We start from the raw sequence: 25,487 nt of genomic DNA, 5'->3' as shown, positions 1-25,487 counted from the left end.
GGAATTGAGTCAAACAGAGCTTGGATGGCGTGTACAGGTACAGCTACCTACGCAGCTTCAACACGATCCACAGTTCATCACGAGTAGTGACTGGCGCATTGTGACGAGCCACTTGCTCGGCCACCATTGACCAGACGTTTTCAATTGCTGAGAGATCTGGAGAATGTGCTGGCCAGGGCAGCAGTCGAACATTTTCTGTATCCAGAAAGGCCCGTACAGGACCTGCAACATGCGGTCGCGCATTATCTTGATGAAATGTAGGGTTTGGCAGGGATCGAATGAAGGGTAGAGCCATGGGTCGTCACACATCTGAAATATAACGTCCACTGTTCAAAGTGCCGTCAATCCGAACAAGAGGTGACCGAGACGTGTTACCAACGGCACCCCGTACCATCATGCCGGGTGATACGCCAGTATGGCGATGACGAAAACACGCTTCCAATGTGCGTTCACCGCGATGTCGCCAAACACGGATACGACCATCATGCTGCTGTAAACAGAACCTGGATTCATCCGAAAAGATGACTTTTTGCCATTCGTGCACCCAGGTTCGTCGATGAGTACACCATCGTAGGCGCTCCTATCTGTGATGCAGCGTCAAGGGTAACCTCAGCCATGGTCTCGGAGCTGATAGTCCATGCTGCTGTAAACGTTCGTGCAGATAGTTGTTGTCTTGCAAAACGTCCCCATCTGTTGACTCAGGGATCGAGACGTGGCTGCACGATCCGTTACAGCCATGCGGATAAGATGCCTGTCATCTCTACTGCTAGTGATACGAGGCCGTTGGGATCCAGCATGGCGTCCCGTATTACCTTCCTAAACCCAACGATTCCATATGCAGCTAACAGTCATTGGATCTCGATCAGCGCGAGCAGCAATGTCGCGATACGATAAATCGCAATCGCGATAGGCTACAATCCGACCTTTATCAAAGTCGGAAACGTGATGGTACGCATTTCTCCTCCTTACACGAGGAGTCACAACAACGTATCACCAGGCAACGCCGGTCAACTTCTATTTGTGTATCAGAAATCGGTTGGAAGCTTTCCTCATGTCAGCACGTTGTAGGTGTTGCCATTGGCGCCAACCTTGTGTGAAAGCTCTGAAAAGCTAATCATGTGCATATCACAGTGTCTTCTTCCTGTCGGTTAAATTTCGCGTCTGTAGCACGTCGTCTTCGTGGTGTAGCAGTTTTAATGGCCAATAGTGTACATACTATGTTTGTGCATTAGTTTAATAAATGCCACAGATACATGTAACACGGACTTCAGTGATCAATAATATATTCTCCTTCATTATTTACAACAGTTTAACAATGCTGGGGTAACTTTTACATTTGGCGACCGCAGGAATCATGTGATTTTAAGGCGAGGAACTCGTCGAGCCCTGTGGGAAGCGCGTTTCCATCCGGAAAGGAATTTCCTTGAAGGTTTCTCGATAGATAGCAGGAAACGTGAAAATTTGAGGGCGGAAGGTCAGGTTAATAAGTTGGTTGCGGAATGACGTCTCAGCCAAGCCCCTTGTAGCGTTTTTTGTCAGTCTATCCGAAAGCGGACGGGCTTTATCGTGGAGTAGCATTACCTCACGCAGTCTTCCTGGTTGTTCTTGGACTGCGTCTACAACGTGTTTCAGTTGTTGACAATAAATGTCAGCAGTGATGGTTACACCTCGGTGTAGTAATTCCACCAGATCCATAACATTACCTCTTGTGGATACCCGTAGGTCTTTGTACAGGGAGTTGCACCATTCCTTTCTTTTCCTTATTTTTGTATAAAGACACCGTTTCTTGTCACCAGTTACGATACATGATAGGAATGGTGGGTGCTGTTTACTAACTAGTTGATGAGGAGCAAGCAGAGATGCACTTATTAGCACCCGCCGATTTCTCTGATTCTGGCTTAGAGCGTGCGGTACCCATACAACCGATTTTTGAACCTTCACCATTGGAAGTAAATGTCGCGCGATGATGAAAGTATCACAGTTCATCACATATGTCAGTTCTCGAATACTCTCACGTGGATCATTGAGGATTAAAAGGGTTAAACGATCTTCATCGAACCTCGAAGGTCTTCCCGAACGTGGAGAGTCACTAACGTCAAAACGATCCTCCTTAAAACGAGAAAATCATTTCTTGCCGCGAACTGTCCAATGACTTTATCCCCATACATGGTGGGAATGTTTCTGGTTGTCCCTGCTGCTGTCACCCCTCTACCGAAATCAAACAGAAGAATATTTTGGAAAACTTTCTGATTTTTCCATTTGATGCTCGATTTTCTATCGTCCAAAGCTTTACTGAATCTCCAAATGACAAACTGACAATATTTAAAATAGCGACAGTGGACTACAAATAAAAGATGACAATCGATAAATAAACCCATAGCAACCGGAATTTCAACATGCAAAAAAAAGGAAATGCTATGAATTTATGCACCAACCTAATCAAATGTCCATGTTCTCAGATTAGATCTTAGCCACTGCTTTAATTTTGAATAAAAATAACAGCAATGATGTCATAAGAATTCCAGTATGAGAAGTCACCTTCGTCTGCTAACGGCCTAGCCGAAGAGGGTAGAGGAGCAGACACAGGTTCAGGACACTCTCTTACACTTGGAGTGTGAAACTGCCCACCCCCACCCCCCTCCTTTTGTTTTTATTATTCATCAGCCTTCTGATTGTTTTTTTTTTTTTTTTTTTTTTTTTTTTTTTTTTTTTTTTTTTTTTTTACAGCTCCATCTAGCGCCATGGAAGTTATTCCCTGATGTAACAGATAGCCTATCATCCCGTCCCTTCTTTTTGTGTTTTCTGTATGTTCCTTTCTTCTGCAATTCTGAGGAGAACGTACTGTTTCCTTTCCTTATCAGACTACCTAATTCTCAACATTTTTCTGTAGCACCACACTTCTACGAGAGGCGTTTGAAAAGTCCGGGGAAAGTCCGAGAGATGGCACCACCAGCGCATTTCGAGGTCAAGTGTAGTTAGTAGCATCTTTGGAAAGAACGCACACCAAGTTTCAGCCATATTAGTCTATTTCTCTGTGTTTGGCATTCGTGTGAATCAAGGAAGTCGATTGATTGTCAAAAAATGGACAAAAGGAATTTCGTGTGGTGATTAAACATTACTTTATGAAAGGCAAAACGCATCAGGAGACTAAATAGAAGCTTGGTAAACATTACAGTGACTCTGCACCTTTGATTTTTATAAGTGGTTTCAAAATTTTCGGAGTGTCCATGTGGGCACAAGTGATGCTGAACGTTCTGGAAGCCCTGTGGATGTTACGACTCCAGAAATCATTGATAAAATCCATGATACGGTGACGGATGACAGAACAGTTAAGGTGTGTGAGATTGCTAGTACTGTTGGCATCTCGGATGAATGGGTACATAATATTTTCCATAAACATTTGGACTTGAGAAAGCTATCCGCAAGATGGGTTCCCCGATTGCTCACTCTTGACCGAAAATGGAATTGTGTGAAGTGTTGCAAGAATTGTTTGCAGCTGTTCGGGAAGAATCTGCAGGACTTTAAGCGTCATTTCGTCACTGTGGATGAAACATGGATACATAACTATACTCCTGAGACCAAACAATAACCTAAACAATGGGTTACTAAGAGAGAATCTGCACCAAAAAAGGCGAAGACCATTCCTTTGGCCCTAAAGGTCATGGCGACTGTCTTTTGGGATTCGCAAGGGATAATCCTCATCGACTATTTGGAAAAGGGTAAAACTATTACAGGTGCATATTATTCATCGTTATTGGACAGTTTGAAAACCGAGTTGCAAGAAAAACGCCGGCGATTGGACAGCAAAAAAGTCCTTTTCCATCACAACAATGTACCAGCACACACACCTCAGCAGTTGTGGTCGCAAAATTAATGGTAATAGGATTCCAACTCGTTTCACATCCCCCCTATTCTCTACACTTGGCTCACAAGGACTACTATTTGTTCCCCAATTCGAAGAAATGGCTGGCAGGACAATTCAAACGATGAGGTGATTGCAGCAACTAACAGCTATTTTGCAGACTTGGACAATTCCTATTGTTCGGAAGGGATCAACAAATTAGAACAGCGTTGGACGAAGTGTATAAGTCTAAAAGGAGACTTTGGCGAAAAATAAAAAAAGGTTTACCCCAAACACGTAAGTAGTTTTCATTTTTGCACGGACTTTTCAAACGCCCCTCGTATTGCCTTCTATTCTGGTTTTTCCTACACTACATGTTTCGCCTCTATGCAATGCTATGCTCAAACGTACAATCTTGGAAATTTCTTCGTCAATTAAGGTCTATGTTTGATAGTAGTAGACTTCCTTTGGCCGGAAATGGTCTCTTTGCCTGTGCTAGTCTGTTTTTAATATACTCCTTGCTTCGTCCTTCGCGTTGTACACTCCTGGAAATGGAAAAAAGAACACATTGACACCGGTGTGTCAGACCCACCATACTTGCTACTGACACTGCGAGAGGGCTGTACAAGCAATGATCACACGCACGGCACAGCGGACACACCAGGAACCGCGGTGTTGGCCGTCGAATGGAGCTAGCTGCGCAGCATTTGTGCACCGCCGCCGTCAGTGTCAGCCAGTTTGCCGTGGCATACGGAGCTCCATCGCAGTCTTTAACACTGGTAGCATGCCGCGACAGCGTGGACGTGAACCGTATGTGCAGTTGACGGACTTTGAGCGAGGGCGTATAGTGGGCATGCGGGAGGCCGGGTGGACGTACCGCTGAATTGCTCAACACGTGGGGCGTGAGGTCTCCACAGTACATCGATGTTGTCGCCAGTGGTCGGCGGAAGGTGCACGTGCCCGTCGACCTGGGACTGGACCGCAGCGACGCACGGATGCACGCCAAGACCGTAGGATCCTACGCAGTGCCGTAGGGGACCGCACCGCCACTTCCCAGCAAATTGGGGACACTGTTGCTCCTGGGGTATCGGCGAGGACCATTCGCAACCGTCTCCATGTAGCTGGGCTACGGTCCCGTACACCGTTAGGCCGTCTTCCGCTCACGCCCCAACATCGTGCAGCCCGCCTCCAGTGGTGTCGCGACAGGCGTGAATGGAGGGACGAATGGAGACGTGTCGTCTTCAGCGATGAGAGTCGCTTCTGCCTTGGTGCCAATGATGGTCGTATGCGTGTTTGGCGCCGTGCAGGTGAGCGCCACAATCAGGACTGCATACGACCGAGGCACACAGGGCCAACACCCGGCATCATGGTGTGGGGAGCGATCTCCTACACTGGCCGTACACCTCTGGTGATCGTCGAGGGGACACTGAATAGTGCACGGTACATCCAAACCGTCATCGAACCCATCGCTCTACCATTCCTAGACCGGCAAGGGAACTTGCTGTTCCAACAGGACAATGCACGTCCGCATGTATCCCGTGCCACCTAACGTGCTGTAGAAGGTGTAAGTCAACTACCCTGGCCAGCAAGATATCCGGATCTGTCTCCCGTTGAGCATGTTTGGGACTGGATGAAGCGTCGTCTCACGCGGTCTGCACGTCCAGCACGAACGCTGGTCCAACTGAGGCGCCAGGTGGAAATGGCATGGCAAGCCGTTCCACAGGACTACATCCAGCATCTCTACGATCGTCTCCATGGGAGAATAGCAGCCTGCATTGCTGCGAAAGGTCGATATACACTGTACTAGTGCCGACATTGTGCATGCTCTGTTGTCTGTGTCTATGTGCCTGTGGTTCTGTCAGTGTGATCATGTGATGTATCTGACCCCAGGAATGTGTCAATAAAGTTTCCCCTTCCTGGGACAATGAATTCACGGTGTTCTTATTTCAATTTCCAGGAGTGTATTTTGCTTCCAAGGTAGTAGAATCCCTTAAATTCGTCTACTCTGTGATCACCAATTTTGATGTTTTAAGTTTCTCGATAATCTCACTTCTGCTACTTCTTATGACTTTCCTCTGTCTTCGGTTTACTCTCAATCCATCTTATTTACTCATTAGACTGTTCATTCCATTCAATATATCTTGTAATTTTTTCCGACTGTCACTTAGAACAGCAATGTCGTCAGGGAATCTTATCATTATATCATTTCACCTTAAATTTTAATCCCACTCTTGGCCCTTTCTGTTACTCCCGTCATTACGTCTTCCATGTACAGATTGAGCAGTAGGAATGGAAGACGGCATCCCTGTCTGATCCCCTTTTTAATCCGAGCACTTCGTCCTTGGTTTCCAATCTTATTGTTCCGTCCTGTTTGTTGCACATATTGTACATTACCCACCTCTCCTTATACATTACCCCTCTCGTTACTCCTATTTTTTTTTCAGAACTTCGAACATCTTGCACCATCTGACATTGCTCAACGCCTTTTTCAGGTCAAAAAATCCTATGTACGTGTCTTTATTTTTCATCAGACTTGCTTCTATTATCAAGAAGAGCGTTAGGACTGCTTCTCTGGTGCCTTTACCTTCCCGAAGGCCAAACTGACCGTCATCTGACAGTTCCTCAACTTTCTTTTCCGTTCTTTTATATATTATTCTTGTCAGCAGCTTGGATGCAAGAGCTGTTAAGCTGATTATGCGATAATTTTCGCACTTGTCGGTTCTTGCTATCTTCGGAATTGTGAGGACGATAATTTTCCGAAAGTCTGACGTTATATAATCGCCAGTCTTTTTTATTCTACACACCAACTTGAATAGTCGTTTGGTTGCTATTTCCCCTGTTGTTGTTGTTGTGGTCTTCAGTCCTGAGACTGGTTTGATGCACTCTCCACGCTACTCTATCCCGTGCAAGCTTCTTCATCTCCCAGTAACTACTGCAACCTACATCCTTCTGAATCTGCTTAGTGTATTCATCTCTTGGTCTCCCTCTACGGTTTTTACCCTCCACGCTGCCCTCCAATACCAAACTGGTGATCCCTTGATGCCTCAGAACAACTCCTACCAACCGATCTCTTCTTCTAGTCAAGTTGTGCCACAAATTTCTCTTCTCCCCAATCCTATTCAATACTTCCTTATTAGTTATGTGATCTACCCATCTAATCTTCAGCATTCTTCTGTAGCACCTCATTTCAAAAGCTTCTATTCTCGTCTTGTCCAAACTATTTATCGTCCACGTTTCACTTCCACACATTGCTACACTCCATACAAATACTTTCAGAAACGACTTCTTGACACTTAAATTTATAGTCGATATTAATAAATTTCTCTTCTTCAGAAACGCTTTCCTTGCCATTGCCAGTCTACATTTTATATCCTCTCTACTCCGACCATCATTAGTTATTTTGCTCCCCAAATAGCAAAACTCCTTTACTACTTTAAATGTCATTCTGTTATCCTCGTTTTGCATTTGTTGATGTTCATCTTATATCCTCCTGTCAAGACACTGTCCATTCCGTTCAACTGCTCTTCCAAGTCCTTTGCTGTCTCTGACAGAATTACAATGTCATCGGCAAACCTCAAAGTTTTTATTTCTTCTCCATGGATTTTAACACCTACTCCCAATTTTTCTTTTGTTTCCTTCATTGCTGGCTCAATATACAGATTGAATAACATCGGGGAGAGGCTACAACCCTGTCTCACTCCCTTCCTAACCACTGCTTCCCTTTCATGTCCCTCGACTCTTATAAATGCCATCTGGTTTCTGTACAAATTGTAAATAGCCTTTCGCTCCCTGTATTTTACCCCTGTCACCTTCAGAATTTGAAAGAGAGTATTCCAGTCAGCATTGTCAAAAGCTTTCTCTAAGTCTACAAATGCTAGAGATGTAGGTTTGCCTTTCCTTAATCTAGCTTCAAAGATAAGTCGTAGGGTCAGTATTGCCTCACGTGTTCCAATGTTTCTACGGAATCCAAACTGATCTTCCCCGAGGTCGGCTTCTACTAGTTTTTTCATTTGTCTGTAAAGAATTAGCGTTAGTATTTTGCAGCCGTGACTTATTAAACTGATACTTCGGTAATTTTCACATCTGTCAACACCTGCTTTCTTTGGGATTGCAATTGTTATATTCTTCTTGAAGTCTGAGGTTATTTCGCCAGTCTCATATATCTTGCTCACCAGATGGTAGAGTTTTGTCAGGACTGGCTCTCCCAAGGCTGTCAGTAGTTCTAATGGAATGTTGTCTACTCCCGGGGCCTTGTTTCGACTCAGGTCGTTCAGTGCTCTGTCAAACTCTTCACGCAGTATCATATCTCCCATTTCATCTTCATCTACATCCTCTTCCATTTCCATAATATTGTCCTCAATATTTCCCCTAGTGATTTTAGAAATTCCGATGGAATGTTATCTATCCCCTCTGCCTTGCTTAATCTCAAGTCTTCCAAAGGTCTTTTAAATTCTGACTCTAATACTGAACCCCTATATCCTTCTCGTTGACTCCCATCTCTTATTATCAGGCAATACCTCCCCCTCACTGAGGCCTTCAGCGTAATCTTTCCACCTATCCGCTCTCTTCTCTGCGTTTAACAGTGGAATTCTAATTGCACTCTGAATGCTGCCACCCCTGCTTTTCATTTCATGGAATGATGCCCTGACTTTTCAGTTTGTTGGGTCAGTCCTTCCGAAGATCTTTTTTTTTCATTTTCACGTCTTTTTTCCAACCATTTCGCCTTGGCCTTTGCTGCTCTTTCTACTCATTCCATTTCTGAGTGATTTATGCTGCTGTTTTTGCGTTTGTTCAAAAATGGCTCTGAACACTATGGGACTTAACATCTGAGGTCATCAGTCCCCTAGAAATTAGAACTACTTAAACCTAATTAACCTAAGAACATCACACACATCTATGAATGAGGCAGGATTCGAACCTGCGACCGCGCGGTTCCCGGTTGTAGCGCCTAGAACCCCTCGTCCACTCGCGGCTCGCGTTTCTCCCTGAACATTTTAGTACTGTCTTGATTCGTTCATAAACTGAAGTATTTCATCAGCTACACAAGATTTCTTAGCAGTTACCTTTCTAGTACCTATATTTGTCTTCCCAACATCTGTGATTGCTCTTCTTAGAGACGTCCACATCTCCAACTGAAATGCCTACTGTGGCATCCCTTCTCTTTAGCGAATTCAAACGCGTTTCATCATTCCTCATGAATTTAGTATCCCTCTTCTTTCGACTTTGATTTTTCCGTCAGATTCACTTAAACTTCACTCCACCCCCAATCAGTACTAAATTGTTATATGAGTATATCTGCTCCTGGGTACGCCTTACAATCCAGCATCTGATTTCGGAACATCTGTCTGACCGTGATGTAATCCATCTGGGATCTTCCCGTATCTCCAGGTCTTTTCGAAGTATATCTTGTGCTTTTTGGACAGTATATTTGCTATTAATAACTGAAATTTATTGCACAACTCAGTTAGACTTTGTCCTATCTCATTCCTACTACCAAGCCCATTTCTCCCGCTTCCTCCAAAACCGAAAATTGCGAATACGATATACACCAACTGTACGAATAATTACTGACAGATGAAAATCTGTGCCGGACTTGGACTCGGACCCGGATTTCCCTCTTAACGCCAGCGGTGGCCTTGAACATTTTGGTTATCTGTGCACGCGGCCCGGACCGAGCCAATCTTTGATATGTCCCGGTCCGGCATGAATTATCATCTGTCACTGATCATTTGTACAGTTGCTGTATAATTTTATCAACAGTTTGTGAATACATTTCGATACTTTAATATGGCTGCAAATCGTCGTCATAAGGTCATTGTATTAGACTTCACAAGCCCTGAAACATTCAGACATTGCCAACCTGTTCTTCATCTTTTGCTTGCAACGTCGGCATGCATGACAGAACTATTGCTGTCGGCGTTAGTATCTTTCGAATCTGATGAAAACAAACCCATCACTGAACTGTTCACAGTAACTTACTCTCTTCCCTGCCTTCCCATTCGTAACGAATCCTACTCCCTTTATACCATTTTCTGCCGCTGTTGATATTACGCTATATTAATCTGATCAGGAACCTTTACCTTCTTTCCATTTCACTTCACTGACCCTCACTATACGTAGACTGAGCCTTTGCATTTCCCTATTCAGATTTTCTATCTTCCCTACCACTTTCAGAATTGAGACATTCCACGCTCTGTTTCGTAAAATATTATCCTTTTGTTGGTCGTTTCAACTTCGGAACGGTGGACTAATCCGGAATCTCCCCCTTGGCGGCCCCCTCCCAGGGATCGGAATGGTAAACTAATCCGGAATCATTGACCAATGGAGGAATCATCACGACACTTTTCCAGTTACAAGCTGCATCTCTTTTAATACACATAAATATGTGCCTTTATTGCAGTTATTTCCATACCTTCTGCATCCTCATGCCACTGATCATTGCTGATCTTCCACCTTTTAGGGGAAGTTTGCCACCTGAAGGGCAAGGAAGTGCCCCGTACCTCTGTCCGCTTCTCCACCTTCTTCGACAAGGCCATTGGCAGAATGGGAGTGAGTTGTTCTGCCGGTAGTCTTTCGGCCACCATTGCTGATGGTACAGATAACACTAAGTATATTACACATTCATCATTACTACAATTATAAATTTTAAACACAAATCTTCCTCGTGAATCAGTCTATTAATGAGAACCTTATCAAAACCCTTTAGTAGTTCGTGGGATTAGCCTTCACACACAAACAGAAATAACGCGTCGGCTGACTTTAATCTATGACAGATTTAGATCTACAGATGTGTAATTTTTTGGGTTTTTACAATGAAAGATCAAGTCTGTATAAGGACAACGGCAGTGTTGGCCTGAGTAAGTTCCCATTAAGAAGTCGGTGACTAAAGATAAGCACCGATAAACGGGGTATCAGTTGCGATTAAGGTGTCTGGAACTTTGGGAGCGACAAGTGTAGGGACATCTTGAATTTCTGCAGCAGTTACGAACGTAACAGAATTTTTCGACAGGAGAGCTCGTGGACTTTAAACTCTTGAACAGCAGAGCGATGTTAGACCTGTGACAATTGCTTTTTAGATCCGTGGACTTTCACTTTTAAGTACAGCTTCGTGTTTAAAGACTTGTGAAATTCGTTGGTTGGTGGGCTACGCCAAGTTATCCACAAACGATTTTTCGAACTTTAACTCTGAACGGCAATGTGATGTGCCAGACTTAGTGTACTCTTGACGGAGCACGGAAACCAATCTATCATTGCACTCGCCATAGTAAGCTACGGTTCAACGAAACGTTTTTATTGCTGAAAAGGACCCCACTTGTGTTATGCAAATCCATTCATTTCGCCAACTATAATCCTGCATACAGTTTAATCAAGTTAAAGGAAGTCAACGGAATAATAACATGATACTGCGAAAAGTGTGTGGCTGATCCCTGGACGCATACGAAGCTAACCAATTTTAAAAATCGGTCTCGCATTTAGCTAAGCGCTTTGAAATCGAGCTAGTGTATAAGGAGAGAATTAAGTACGATGACGTAGCAAGGAGGCTGAAGAAGACCTCAGTCTAGATTATTTGCTTACTACTGCTTCTCGAAACTTTGTATGTATACACTAACGGGAAAAAACCTCTCTGTCTGTCAATTTTGAGTTTCCACTAGCCGGCCGCTGTGACCGAGAGGTTCTGGGCGGTCAGTCCGGAACCGCGGTGCTGCTACGGTCGCAGGTTTGAATCCTGCCTCGGGCACGGATGTATGTGATGTCCTTAGGTTAGTTAGGTTTAAGTAGTTCTAATTCTAGGCGACTGATGACCTCAGATGTTAAGTCCCCTAGTTCGTAGAGCCATTTGAACAATTTAGTTTTCAGTATTTCCCTGACACACTCCCTCCCATCTTTGCACACCTACGTTCAGTGTCCTCCGTGTTGGTATAGGTCTTCTGCCTATGGTACTTTTTGAGACAGAGCACTTGCCACGGTCTCCAACAATAGCCATTCCATACGTATCGGTCTAAAATTGTGTCGACATCAGAACAAGATTAGAGATTCCACTTTGCGTGACAAACGTAAACAGTGAAAAGGATGCCTGTTTGTTCCACGCTTAAAATGTCTGACAGGGTATTCTACTACGATTTAACCAACTACGTTAATCGACTGCTGCGGGTCACGTACGCCTTACTACTTTCTCTACGCTGCAGCCCACCTGAAAAACAAATCTGCCTGGTTTTATTACGACTTGTTGACATAGGAACATTATGAACGTGGAAAAGGGATCGTGGCAGATTTTGCACGGTCCGCAAGTCGGATGTGGAGGAACAGGTGTTGTGAAGAGTGACTAATGATCCTGAAATACGAATATTTTGTTGTCAGGAACCCCATAAAAGAAAGATAAACTCAGAATGAGCATCCGTGCTTGTAACTTTAGTTCCGTATATCATTTAGAAATCTTTCAGTGCAAAGAAATTCATACATAGTAGAATGCTTTGTTCATTTGCTTCCCTTTGAGCCCTGAACTTAAGTAGTTCCCTGAGGTCAATTTAGTTGACCTCTAGCAAACGCCTGATTCTTTAAAGAATCGAATACCCATCTATAAAACTGCTTCAAAAGTCTGATCACAAATGAACTAATGTATTAAAGATTTGCTTTAAATATGTAGGCGAGAAAAAGTTTAGGGAAGATCTGAAATTATGCTTAAAGTTTGTTAGAAGTAGCCAACTGCACACATTATGCAACACTGGATGAACACAAACTGGATAACTGACGGTGCATTTCAAGCAAAAGCTAGCTTATCACGCATCTCAATCTTCATGACGCTATATGTCGTGAACCAGGCGTCGTACAATGATATAATTTTGCACGTAGGTTTAGGAGTAGATGCGGATACTGTCTACAAACTGTAATGTAACTGCCACGGTAGATGCTCGCCAAGCGCGGCAGATAGCCTGGGTTCGATTCCCGGCCTGGTCGGAGAATTTCTCCGCATGGGGACTGGGTGTTTTGTTGTCCTTAAGTTAGTATCGTCGTAATTGACATTGCGCTATAAAGATGGTTGTGTGGATACGTCCCGAAAGCCAGTTTAATTTTTAAAAAATATGTTGCGAATGGAGTTCGTCGTAAAGAAACAATAAATTGAACTAGGAAAATTACAGAAAAAGGTAGAGGAATTCTGCAATCTTTTGGAAATTGAAATATCCCAAATTCTAAAGACGAGCACCATGTTACTATTAGGTGGATTCAGTGCACAAATAGGCAGAAAAAAGACATGTAGAAACATAGTAGGAAAATACCCAGCTCATAGAAGAACCAAATCAAATGGTTGAGACTAATCAGTTTGTGTCAAAGCTCTCACCTGAAACTAACGTCAACCTTGAAACTTCCTGGAAGACAACTCTGTGTTCCGGACTGAGACTCGAACTCGAGACCTTTGCCTTTCACGGGCAAGTGCTCTACCATCTGAGCTACCCAAGCACAACTTACGCCCCGTCCTCACAGCTTTAATTCTGCCAGTACCTCGTCTCCTACTTTCCAAAGTTCACAGAAGCTCTCCTGCGAACGTCGTAGAACTAGCACTCCTGGTAGGAAGGACATTGGGGAGACATGGGTTAGCCACAGCCTGGGGGATGCTTCCAGAATGAGATACTGGAGAAGATTTGAGGTACTGGCAGAATTAAAGCTGTGAGTACGGGGCGTGAGTCTTGCTTGGGTATCTCAGATGGTACAGCACTTGCCCGCGAAAGGCAAAGATCCGGAGTTCGAGACTCGGTCCTACACACAATTTTAATCTGCCAGGAAGTTTCATATCAGCGCGCAGTCCGCTGCAGAGTGAAAATCTCATTCTGATGTCAACCTTCCTTAGGAAACTCCCAAGAAAAGATAAAACGTGGGTATCTCACAGCCCAGTGTTAGGAGAATTTTAGTTCGACCATGTGACTATTTCGCAAAAAGTACAATGGAAATTATAAATGTGAAAATAATGAGGAATGATGAGTCTGATACTGATCATTAACGCTCTAAAATTAAAGTCTAACTCCTACCTAATAAGGAACAAAGAAAGTGACGAAGGTTAATAAAATTGAGACAGACTTACTATAAAAAAGGATCAATTTAAAACTATGAAGATGAAATTAAAGTGGCCAAACGTGGCAACTGGCAACAAATATCCAAAGCACTTAATAGTGCTGCACAGAAAACATTTGGGTCAATTAATAATGAATGGAAAATGTGGTGGAATGAAAGCCATAGCTGAGAGGGCTAAAAAAATGGGGAAAATGGAAACACTCAAATAATGTTGAAGATAATGTCAATTTAAATAACAAAGAAAGGTAATAGTCAGATTAATCAAAATACCAAACGAGTCTTTGCAAAGGAAAAACGTTTGGAAATTGACAAAAACTTTGTAAAAAATAACACCCGTGACTTTTATCAAACTTTGGCTTAAGCAATGCTGTAAATTGTGAAACACGAGCAAGATATTTTCATCAGCTTCTGAGCTGTCGTGAACCAAGTCATATGTTGGAATTCTCAGATATTAACGAAAATCTGTAAGAAGATTAACCACCAACTATAGAAGACATTGGAGAAGTGATTAAAAATCTCAAAAACAACAAAGCTAGTGCAGAAGATTCTATTACAACTGAACTTTTGAATCGGTCCTTGCCAAATACAGCAAATGAGCTAAATTAATTCTTGGAAGAAATCTGGAAATGGAAAATCCCAGAGAAATGGAAAGTTGGCAGCAGGAAGGCAGTAAACAGGATGTAAAACAACAACAAATGAATCTCTTTACTGCTAGTAGCGTATAAAGCATTTTCCATGGTTTTATTAAGCAGAGTAGAAACAACACTTGGCAGTCATTTACGCAAGGTGGTTTGAAGAAGGAAAGGTCATGCTCAGAACAAATATTTAATCTCAAGTCAGTAATTAGTCACAGATTACTTAATTCAAAGAACATTGTAATTATGTTTGTGGATTTCAAAAAGGCTTTTGATCCAGTTGGCAGAGAAACTGTAGATAAAATAATTAGAGAATTTGGCGTAAAATCTAAACCCGTGAAACACATACAGATACAGTCTGTAAAGTAAAATTTATGGAAGAAATTTCACAGCCTTTCAAAATAAAAACAGATGTACGATAAGGTGACGGTCTATCCCTAGTTTTTTTTAAATAGTGTGTTAGGGAAAACAGTGAGAATTTGGAACGAAAAACTTAGTGAACTCAACATTTTGCCTTTTAAAGTTAGAAAAGTGAAACAAAAAGATCGAAATCAACTATCTTGCATTTGCAGACGATTTTGCTATACTTTCCGAAAATATGGCATCTGCTACAACACGAATAAATCTACTGGAAGAAATACCCAGCAAAACTGGCTTAATGATTTCTCCATAAAAAAAAACTTTTAACAAACGTTAAAAGATGCTGAAAAATTCCTGAAAACAGCTATTAGACAACTAGAGAGGGTAAAAAAAGTTCAAATATCCAGGGGAAATACTCCAAGAAAATGCTTTGGAAAAATCTGCAATAGAGGAAAAGAGAGAGCATATGGTAATCACAAAGTGCGTACCAAAAAATCAAAAATGAGGCACTACAACGCAACAGTGAAGCCAGACTGCCTGTATGCAAGCGAATGTCCTACATTAAACTATAATTCAGGTAAATTAAAAGTACTAGAATGACGAATTATAAGGAAAATATTATGACCAAAAACACAGCAGAAGGTTAGAAATTACGAAGTAATGTTGAAATATAACAAAATTCTGAAAGTATTTCAAACATAATGAGAATAAGAAGACTCACGTTTTTTGAACATTTATTTCGAATGTAAGACAGTAGATTATTTAATAATATTTTCAAATATTTGTGGGGTAAGAAGTCCACAATAAGCTGGGCCATCGAAGTAAAAAAGGGTCTAGAAAGAAACAATATAAAAGCAGAAGATATAAACAACAGAGAAGTCTTTAGGGAAAAAAGTATTGAAAATCGAAGGGTTCCAGACAGGGTACGTAAAAAGGCTTGTTCAAAATGGTCTGAAAACAGAAAGAGGAAGCGTAGTGAATAGATAAAAACATACTAGAAGGAAAAAAATAACAAAGAGTGAAGAACTGAAACTGGAAGTGGTTGTCAGATGGGCTACTCACAGTTACAAAAAAATAAAAAATTAAAAAAATTAAGCGTCATGCCTGATGCTACCATTTTAGTACATGAACAGCGGGAATGTAATAAGCAATTAAACTTTTTTCCTTTCATCATTTTGGAGGGGCGGGGGGGGGGGGGTGTCACCAAGAAAAGGTTTGGAGTTATTTGTAATGTCTGTTGGATAACGCTAAGTACTCCCATTCTCACATGTTTGACAAATTAAGTCCGGACATTTGCGCGCCGTCAATTAAGTTGCCTCAAAACAATCACAGTTAATAATTGTAATACTTATCTTACTGTGTTAAGCTTTTAACATAAATTGAATTTTGACAACATTTGAAATTTTTGAATTTGGTCCTTCATCACGCGAAATATTGAAAACAAAATTTTTGTTGACCCTGGAAGCCATTAGATATGCAACTTGCAAATGAATGCTGTTACTGTGCCTCGGGTTCCGAGACAGTTGCACACTAATATAGATGCTATTCATTGTTGCCAATGCTTCATAATAAAGAGAAGGTTTCGCGCCTACAGTGCTGTTGCCGCTAACGTCCCTGTGTAGAGGACGCTGGAATAAGTTGTAATGGTTGTAATAAAGTCCTGCCATGTGTTTTATTTGATAAATCAAGGCTTGATTTGTGAACTTTTAAAACGACAATCTGCTTGCATCAGTATCACTCAGTACTAAATTTTTTTTTTTTTCTTTATTGCAGACTATGGAGTTCCTGCATGCACTGGCTGCTTTCTTCGTCCTAACTTGTTCTGCAGGTAAGATATCTGTTACAGCTACAGGTAAGCAAAATGAAAGGACAGAAACTGAAGAAATAATTCACCTGTATTTCATGTAATATATTCTGCATATATATCATGTGGGTATTCATATAAACGTAGAATTTTATATTTTTCTGGAGTTTCGTTGAATTATCTGTCAATTTGTTTATATCGCTATAGTTTATTCAGATTTTGGGTCTCCAATATAACACTATGTACTTGGTAGGCGACAGGCATGTTTAGTTCACTTGTAGTGTGACTGCTCCCACTAGTGCTTCAGTGTAGCCACGGTATATGGTGCAAGGAGTAAACCACTGGAACGGTATGTGGGAAGAGGGTTCAAATGGCTCTGAACACTATGGGACTTAACATCTGAGGTCATCAGTCCCCTAGAACTGAGAACTACTTAAACCTAACTAACCTAAGGACATCAAACATATCCATGCCAGAGGCAGGATTCGAACCTGCGACTGTAGCGGTCGCGCGGTTCCAGACTGCAGCGCCTAGAACCGCTCTGCCACCGCAGCCGGCCTGGGAGGAGGGACTTCAAATCCTTACCCAGTCATCTGCATTTCATTATGCATGATTCTCTAAATCGTTCTATATGAATACCATACTGTTCCTTACACTTAGTTACGGCCGATTTCGTTCAGGATCGTGCAAAGCTTGTACACAGCCTTTAACGATAGCGATGAGGAAGGAGGACGATAAGTTGTGAAGCTCCATGCAATCAAAATTTCGTTTATCATTTCGCCATTTGAATCTTAACATCCTTTCGTAACGCGATATTTGAATGCTGTTCCTTTTTTCGTCATTAGCTTTACCATACCCGACGTTTCATTTAAATAGGTGGCTATTCGCAAAGTAAGGCCCGATCGGTCGTGAAATTGGAACCATTGTGAAAATAAAAATATCTCATTTGCTACAATTCCCACCTACTTCTTTACATTGTCGCCGCTCCGACTTACAGATTTGTAGTAGCGCTGTGCAATATCCTCCTCATAAAAGGCAGCCGCCTGCGCCTTCCGCCACTTCTCTACGCTGGTCTGCGGCTCTTTGTGTGTGCCAATATCTTTTCTTCTTAGCTGACGATTCACGTGAGCATTCGAGGGAGACAAGGCCGGGCTGTGTGGTGCAAGGTCCAAAACTTCCCATTGAAAACGCTGCAGGAGCTTCCTCACTGCCCTTGCAATGTGCAGATGAGTACTGTCATGAGGAAGTAAATGCATGACAGGTACGTGATGTGGGGTTGCATGAAATCAGGCGAAACCTCTCAGTGGGCGCTCATACTTGGCAGGGGACTGTTGTTCTTGGCATCTTTACGTGCTAACTGTGTGCTAAGAACTGAAAAGAGCGACATGACGCTGTCGACAGGCATATTAGAGACACTGACCAAATCATCTGTGTAAAGCTTCACTGTCGTTACCATTTCGCGACTTAACGGACCTTGCTTTCCGAACAGCCCTCATACATTCACTACTGTTGTGTACATAGTTCCGCGTAGTCAGCGCGTACATAACTTTCCCACTACAGCGCGCACCGCTAAGCACATCAGCGCAGGCGCAGCGCTTGTCCATCTCCACACTACAAGATGGCGCTACCTAAGAGACGGACCAAATTCTGCTTCCGCCGATCCGAGTATTAATATGTAACGCAACCAGTGAGATTGCTGCTAACGTAGAACCTTTTCTCCTCGCAGATCACACTCGCGCAGTGATACCTGAACGCGTGAGGTATTATGACGAGTGTACAGACCTCCGATTAGTCAGTCTGCATTAGTCTGTAGTCATGTTTCAGTCTGCGCCTAATGAGATTATCATATTCCTGTGCATAGCCATGAAGAGAAATGTATAGACACTTTGTCAAGTGTCAGAGATGTGAGAATAAGATTAATGTACCAAGACCCAAAGGAACTTCAGATTGTCAATTGCAAATAGCATCCAGAACCAAGTTAAGTTATTTTTATGCTTGTTATTATTTTAATAAATGTGTGTGAAAATTAATCAAGTTCTGTTTAAAGTTGGTCACGATCAATCTGCTACTCTAAGCGTGCAAGTGGCATTTCTATCGTGTAACCTAACGGCAGAAGATAAGCACGCCACGATAAGACCAAGAGACATATTGCTGGCACTCACCTACTATGTTAGAGCAACAACTCAAATAATCTGATGGTGTGTGCCGAAGGTCTTACAGTACGCCCACCACAACTACTGAGCCAAAATATACCAGTTTGAACAGTGTAATGCACGGCATACTAGCTTGCGAGAAGGAAGGCTGCGCCAGACCAACATACAATCCCTGCAGGGGATTAGTGACCACGGCTGATGCACCGATTTGTCTGTGTGTGGTTTTAGATGGTTTTCCACGCCAGTTTAGGCAGATGCTGAATTTCTTTCCCAAACCATACGACACACAAACAATTAAAATACGACTACACAAAGAACCAAGTTTATACAATTCACAGACGTGTTCGAACATCTCAATGCCAGTCGTTCCAACGTCTCTGTTGAGCTGTCTTCGGCCTTACTATACTTCTTAGCACCTATGTCGGTGATTTTAATCTGTGATTTTACTTCTGAGGAGAAGGAGCAATATCAGAAAGTTTCATCAGACGGCCACAGTGGTACTTAATATTCTGATACTGTAGTTTCCCAACTTACACTACTGACCATTAAAATTACTACAAAACGAAGATGACGTGCTACAGAGGCGAAATTTAACCGACAGGAATAAGATGCTGTCATATGCAAATGATTACCTTTTCAGAGCATTCACACAAGGTTGGCCCCGCAGAGACACCTACAACGTGCTGACATGAGGAAAGTTTCCAACCGATTTCTCATACACAAACAGCAGATGACCGGCGTTGCCTGTTGAAACGTTGTTGTGATGCCTCGTGTAAGGAGGAGAAATGCGTACCATCACGTTTCCGACTTTGAGAAAGGTCGGAATGTAGCCTATCGCGATTGCGGTTTATCGTATCGCGACGTTGCTGCTCGCGTTGGTCGAGATCCAATCACTGTTAGCAGAATATGGAATCGGTTGGTTCAGGAGGGTAATACGGAACGCCGTGCTCGATCCCAACGGGCTCGTATCACTAGCAGTCAAGATGACAGGCATCTTATCCGCATGGCTGTAACGGATCGTGAAGCCACGTCTCGATCCCTAAGTCAACAGATGGGCACGTTTGCGAGACAACAACCATCTGTACGAACAGTTCGACGACGTTTGCAGCAGCATGGACTATCATTTCGGAGACCATGGCTGCGATTACCCTTGACGCTGCATCACAGACAGGAGCTCCTGCGATGGTGTACTCAACGAAGAACCTGGGTGCACGAATGGCAAAACGTCATCTTTTCGGGTGAATCCAGGTTTTGTTTACAGCAGCATGATGGTCGTATCCGTGTTTGGCGACATCGCGGTGAACACACATTGGAAGCGTGTATTCGTCATCGCCATACTGGCATATCACGCGGCGTGTTGGTATGGCGTACCATTGGTTACACGTCTCGGTCACCTCTAGTTCGCATTGACGGCACTTTGAACAGTGGACGTTACATTTCAAATGTGTTACGACCCATGGCTCTACCCTTCATTCGATCCCTGCGAAACCCTACATTTCGGTAGGATAATGCACGACCGCATGTTGCAGGTCCTGTATGGGCATTTTGGTATACAGAAAATGTTCGACTGCTGCGCTGGCCAGCACATTCTCCAGATCACTCGCCAACTGAAAACGTCTGGCTATTGGTAGCCGAGCAGCTGGCTCTTCACAATACGCCAGTCACTACTCTTGATGAAATGTGGTATCGTGTTGAAGCTGCATTGGCAGCTGTACCTGTACACGCCATCCAAGCTCTGTTTGACTCAATTCCCAGGCGTATCGAGGCCGTTACTACGGCCAGAGGTGGTTGTTTTGGGTACTGATTTCTCAGGATCTATGCACCCAAATTGCGTGAAAATCTAATCACATGTCAGTTCTAGTATAATATATTTGTCCAATGAATACCCGTTTATCATCTGCATTTCTTCTTGGTGTAGCAATTTTAATTGCCAGTAGTGTATATTTTTCGCCTTACACAGCTATATTAAGTGTAGATACAGGGTGAACATTAATAAAACCGACAAAATGCAGGGACTGACTGGAAAAGATGGAAGAAAAGGTCCTGTGGACATGTGTCCGGCAATGGAGAGGGTGTATTCAGCGAGAACATAGTAACGAGCTACATCACATCCACGTCATGACAGATGTTCAAAGTGACCTCCATGAGGTTGTAAGTGATAGGAATAGTAGCGGTTGTACGTAATCGTACTTTGGCTTACACCATGTTTGCGGGCCACTTTCATGGAGCTTGTGCTAGGGTTCGACTCAATATCCTCCAAATCTGGTGTACATACAGTTCGCCGCCTCCCTGCACGTTCGCCTGTCTGAAAGGCCCCATGATCACCCAAATTGTATGAAATGTGGTTGGTGTCTGTCAGGATGTTTGTATTGGTATAGCCGTGTTGCCTCTCGACCATTTCTATCTGCTTGGCCGTACATGAATACCATGTCATTCAGGACCTTTTTTTCCTCCATTTTCAGTCAGGAATTCCGTCCCTGCAGTTTGTCGCTTTTATTATTGTTCACCCATTCTACTCCCATGACCATGTTATTATGTTTCCATGCTATATTTCTATGTTCCTTGCTATATTTCTGTGCTTCCTGTTTTCCTACGCCTTATCTTGTCTGCTAGAGAGAGTGTGTGGGTGTCTTTGTGCAGTGCTTCCATATACCTTGAATGGTAGTGGCAGTTTAGCTAATTTTTCTGTAGAGCTGAAGTAGTCGTTGTGAAATACCTGTGCAGTAGCAGTCAGTCTTCATCTGATTGGAAATCAATTACGTATGGTGTTCCTCAAGGCTCCATCTTGGGTACTATGTTTTTCTTGAGTATATTAATGACGCCTTCTCTGTTTCCAGATGATACAAACACTGCAATAAATAGCGAGGCAAGTACAAATTTACAAATGGCTTCCAATTAAATTTTCACTGTCACTAATAAACAGTTTAAAGCTAATTCATTATCATTAAACTTTGAAAATATCCATTATATGCCGTTCTGAACCTGTTAGAGATTTCCTCACACATGTGTGTGAAATCTTATGGGACTTAACTGCTAAGGTCATCATTCCCTAAGCACACACACTACTTAACCTATATTATCCTAAGGACAAATACACACACACATGCCCGAGGGAGGACTCATCCCTCCGCCGGGACCAGCGGCACAGCCCATAACTGCAGCGCCTTAACCCGCTCGGCTAATCCCGTGCGGCGAGATTTCCTCCCATCACGCGTATAGCATATGAAGACATCCAGATCGAAGAGGTTGACAGCGTTGAATTTCTCGGGTTACAACTAGATAATAAATTCAGTTGGCAAGAGCATTCCACAGAATTGCTGAAGGGCCTAAAGAAGTCTGTATTTGCAGTGAGAATGATGTCAGTTGTACGAGGTATGAATATAAAAAAATGTGCTTTCTTTGTTTAATAATGTCACGCGGGATCATATGCTGCGGTATCACGTCAAACCAACCAAAAGTTTTTAGACTTATTTGTGAAGTAAATTCAAGATCATGAAGAAACCTGTTCAAGGAACTTTGTATTCTAGCCACTGCTTCTCACTATATTTATCCTGTAATTAATTTTTTTTGCAAGTAATATTTGTCTATTTCCTCCCCACCCCCAAGAACCATGGACCTTGCCGTTGGTGTGGAGGCTTGCGTGTCTCAGCGATACAGATAGCCATACCGTAGGTGCAACCACAACGGAGGGGTATCTGTTGAGAGACCAGACAAACGCGTGATTCCTGAAGAGCGGCAGCACCGTTTTCAGTAGTTGCAGGGGCAACAGTCTGGATGATTGACTGATCTGTAACACTAACCAAAACGGCCTTGCTGTGCTGGTACTGCGAACGGCTGAAAGCAAGGGGAAACTACAGTAGTAATTTTTCCCGAGAGCATGCAGCTTTACTGTGTGGCTAAATGATGATGGCGTCCTCTTGGGTAAAATATTCCGGAGGTAAAATAGTCCCCCATTCGGATCTCCGCGAGGGGACTACACAGGAGGACATGCTTATCAGGAGAAAGAAAACTGGCGTACTACGGATCGGAGCGTGGAATGTCAGATCACTTAATCGGGCAGGTAGGTTAGAAAATTTAAAAAGGGAATTGGATGGGTTAAAGTTAGATATAGTGGCAATTAGTGCAGTTCGGTGGCGGGAGGAACAAGACTTTTAGTATGAATATCAAGAACTCAGATGGGAACCCAGTTCTAAGCAAAGAAGGGAAAGCAGAAAGGTGGAAGGAGTAAATAGAGGGTCTACACAAGGGCGACAATATTATGGAAATGGAAGAGGATGTAGATGAAGATGAATAGGGAGATAAAATACTGCGTGAAGAGTTTGACAGAGAACTGAAAGACCTGTCAAAACAAGGTCCCGGGAGTAGAAAACATTCCATTAGAACCACTGGCGGTCTTGGGAGAGCCACTCCTGACAAATTTCTACCACCTGGTGAGCAAGATGTATGAAACAGGCGAAATACCCTCAGACTTCAAGAAGAATATAATAATTCCAGTCCCAAAGAAAGCAGTTGCTGACAGATGTGAAAATTACTGATCTATCGGTTTAATAAGTCACGGATGCAAAATACTAACGCGAATTCTCTACAGGCGAATGGAAAACCTGGTAGAAGCCGACCTCGGGAAAGATCAGTTTGGATTCCGTAGAAATATTGGAACACTTGAGCCAAAACTGAGCCTACGACTTATCATAGAAGCTAGATTAAGGAAAGGCAAACCTACGTTTCTAGCATTTGTAGACTTAGAGAAAGCTTTTGACGATTTTCACTGGAACACTCTCTTTCAAATTCTGAAGGTGGCACGGGTAAAATACGGGGAGCGAAAGGCTATTTACAATTTGTACAGAAACCAGATGGCAGTTATGAGAGTCGAGGGACACGAAAGGGAAGCAGTGGTTGGGAAGGGAGTGAGACAGCGTTGTAGTCTCTCCCCGCTGTTATTCAGCAAGCAGTGAAGGAAACAAAAGAAAAATTTGGACTAGGTATTACAAGCCATGGAGAAGAAATAAAAACTTTGAGATTAGTTGATGACACTGTAATTCTGTCAGAGACAGAAAAGGAGTTGGAAGAGCAGTTGAACAGAATGGTTAATGTCTTGAAAGGAGGATATAAGATGAAGATCAACAAATGCAAAACGAGGATAATGGAATGTAGTCGAATTAAATCGGGTGATGCTGAGGGAATTAGATTAGGAAATGAGACACTTAAAGTAGTAAAGGAGTTTTGCTATTTAGGGAGCAAAATAACTGATGATGGTCGAAGTAGAGAGGGTATAAAATGTAGACTGTCAATGGCAATGAAAGCGTTTCTGAAGAAGAGAAATTTGTTAACATCGAGTATAGATTTTAATGTCAGGAAGTCATTTCTGAAAGTATTTGTATGAAGTGTAGCCTTGTATGGAAGTAAAACATGGACGATAAATAGTTTAGACAAGAAGAGAATAGAAGATTTCGAAATGTGGTGCTACAGAAGAATGCTGAAGATTAGATGGGTAGATCACATAACTAATGAGGAGGTATTGAATAGGATTGGGGAGAAGAGAAGTTTGTGGCACAACTGGACTAGAAGAAGGGATCGGTTGGTAGGACATGTTCTGAGGCATCAAGGGATCACCAATTTAGTATTGGAGGGAAGCGTAGAGGGTAAAAATCATAGAGGGAGACCAAGAGATGAGTACACTAAACAGATTCAGAAGGATGTAGGTTGCAGTAGGTACTGGGAGATGAAGAAGCTTCCACAGGATAGAGTAGCATGGAGAGCTCCATCAAACCAGTCTAAGGACTGAAGACCACAACAACAACAATATGTCTGTTTCCAACCAATAATTCCATACATAGTATCAATATTAGGAATAAGAACGATCTACTTAGAGACCTAAAATCACTTAGCTTCGTCCGAAAAGGGGTCCACTATTCAGGAAAACACATTTTCCATTAATTTCCAGCAACCATTAAAAACTTCTTGATGCAATTATTTACCAACAGCCGCATGTATTGCAGAAATTTATTTTATTTTATGAACTTCTATGTGCTACCAGCTTCGGCATTACATTGATGCCATCTTCAGGCCCCACTCCTCTTTGTCGTAAAATCGCTATACACGGAAGGAGTCATATAACTGGATCCTTGAATCATATCGTCCTGCAACAGCACTTGGTGGGCAGGCGACACAGACTCATTTGTCTCGTGAAAGTGGAGAATGTTTTTATTCAGTTAGTACGCATCAGGTCGGTAAAATATAAGATTAAGGAGAAGGTACCACCATCTAAAACTAAAGAAGTTCGAGGAGTTGAAGTTAACTGGTATGAAGAAAAATGTAAAGTTCAAAGAGTAGCTGGAGAGACTCGCAGAGAGTGCAGAGGTTTTAAAGGTTTCCGGAAATAATTACAGGATGGCACCAGTAACGACTGCGGAAATTGAGGAGATAGGGTCCTTACTGAAGTTCCAGCAAGGGCAGTATGAAATAAATCGAAGGTATCGAGGCGCCACGAATGAACTGAGCTACCCTGTGTCTCAATCAGATATTCTGCTTGGGTGTAAAGTTGAGGAGAGAGCAAGCGCGTGGTAAAATCCACGCTATGATTATCACGCGAGGGACTTCTGCCCTGAGGACAACTACAAATTCAGGCTTGC

At 42.7% G+C, this 25,487-nt stretch overlaps 1 protein-coding gene across 1 annotated transcript in view; it reads left to right on the top strand.

Annotated features, from left to right (window-relative positions):
• The window catches only part of LOC126271868 (lysosomal acid glucosylceramidase-like), a 190,860-nt gene that overhangs the window by 21,211 nt on the left and 144,162 nt on the right, over positions 1-25,487 (top strand). Inside the window, exon 2 of the mRNA XM_049974208.1 lies at positions 16,675-16,729. Coding sequence (XP_049830165.1) covers positions 16,678-16,729 — 52 coding nt within the window. The 5' untranslated portion in view covers positions 16,675-16,677. The remainder of the gene's footprint in view (positions 1-16,674; positions 16,730-25,487) is intronic.

Source organism: Schistocerca gregaria, chromosome 5, assembly GCF_023897955.1.
Source record: "Schistocerca gregaria isolate iqSchGreg1 chromosome 5, iqSchGreg1.2, whole genome shotgun sequence".
Lineage (NCBI taxonomy): Eukaryota > Metazoa > Arthropoda > Insecta > Orthoptera > Acrididae > Schistocerca > Schistocerca gregaria.
Note: the sequence above shows the minus strand (reverse complement) of the source record. Positions and strands in the feature narration are given on the sequence as shown.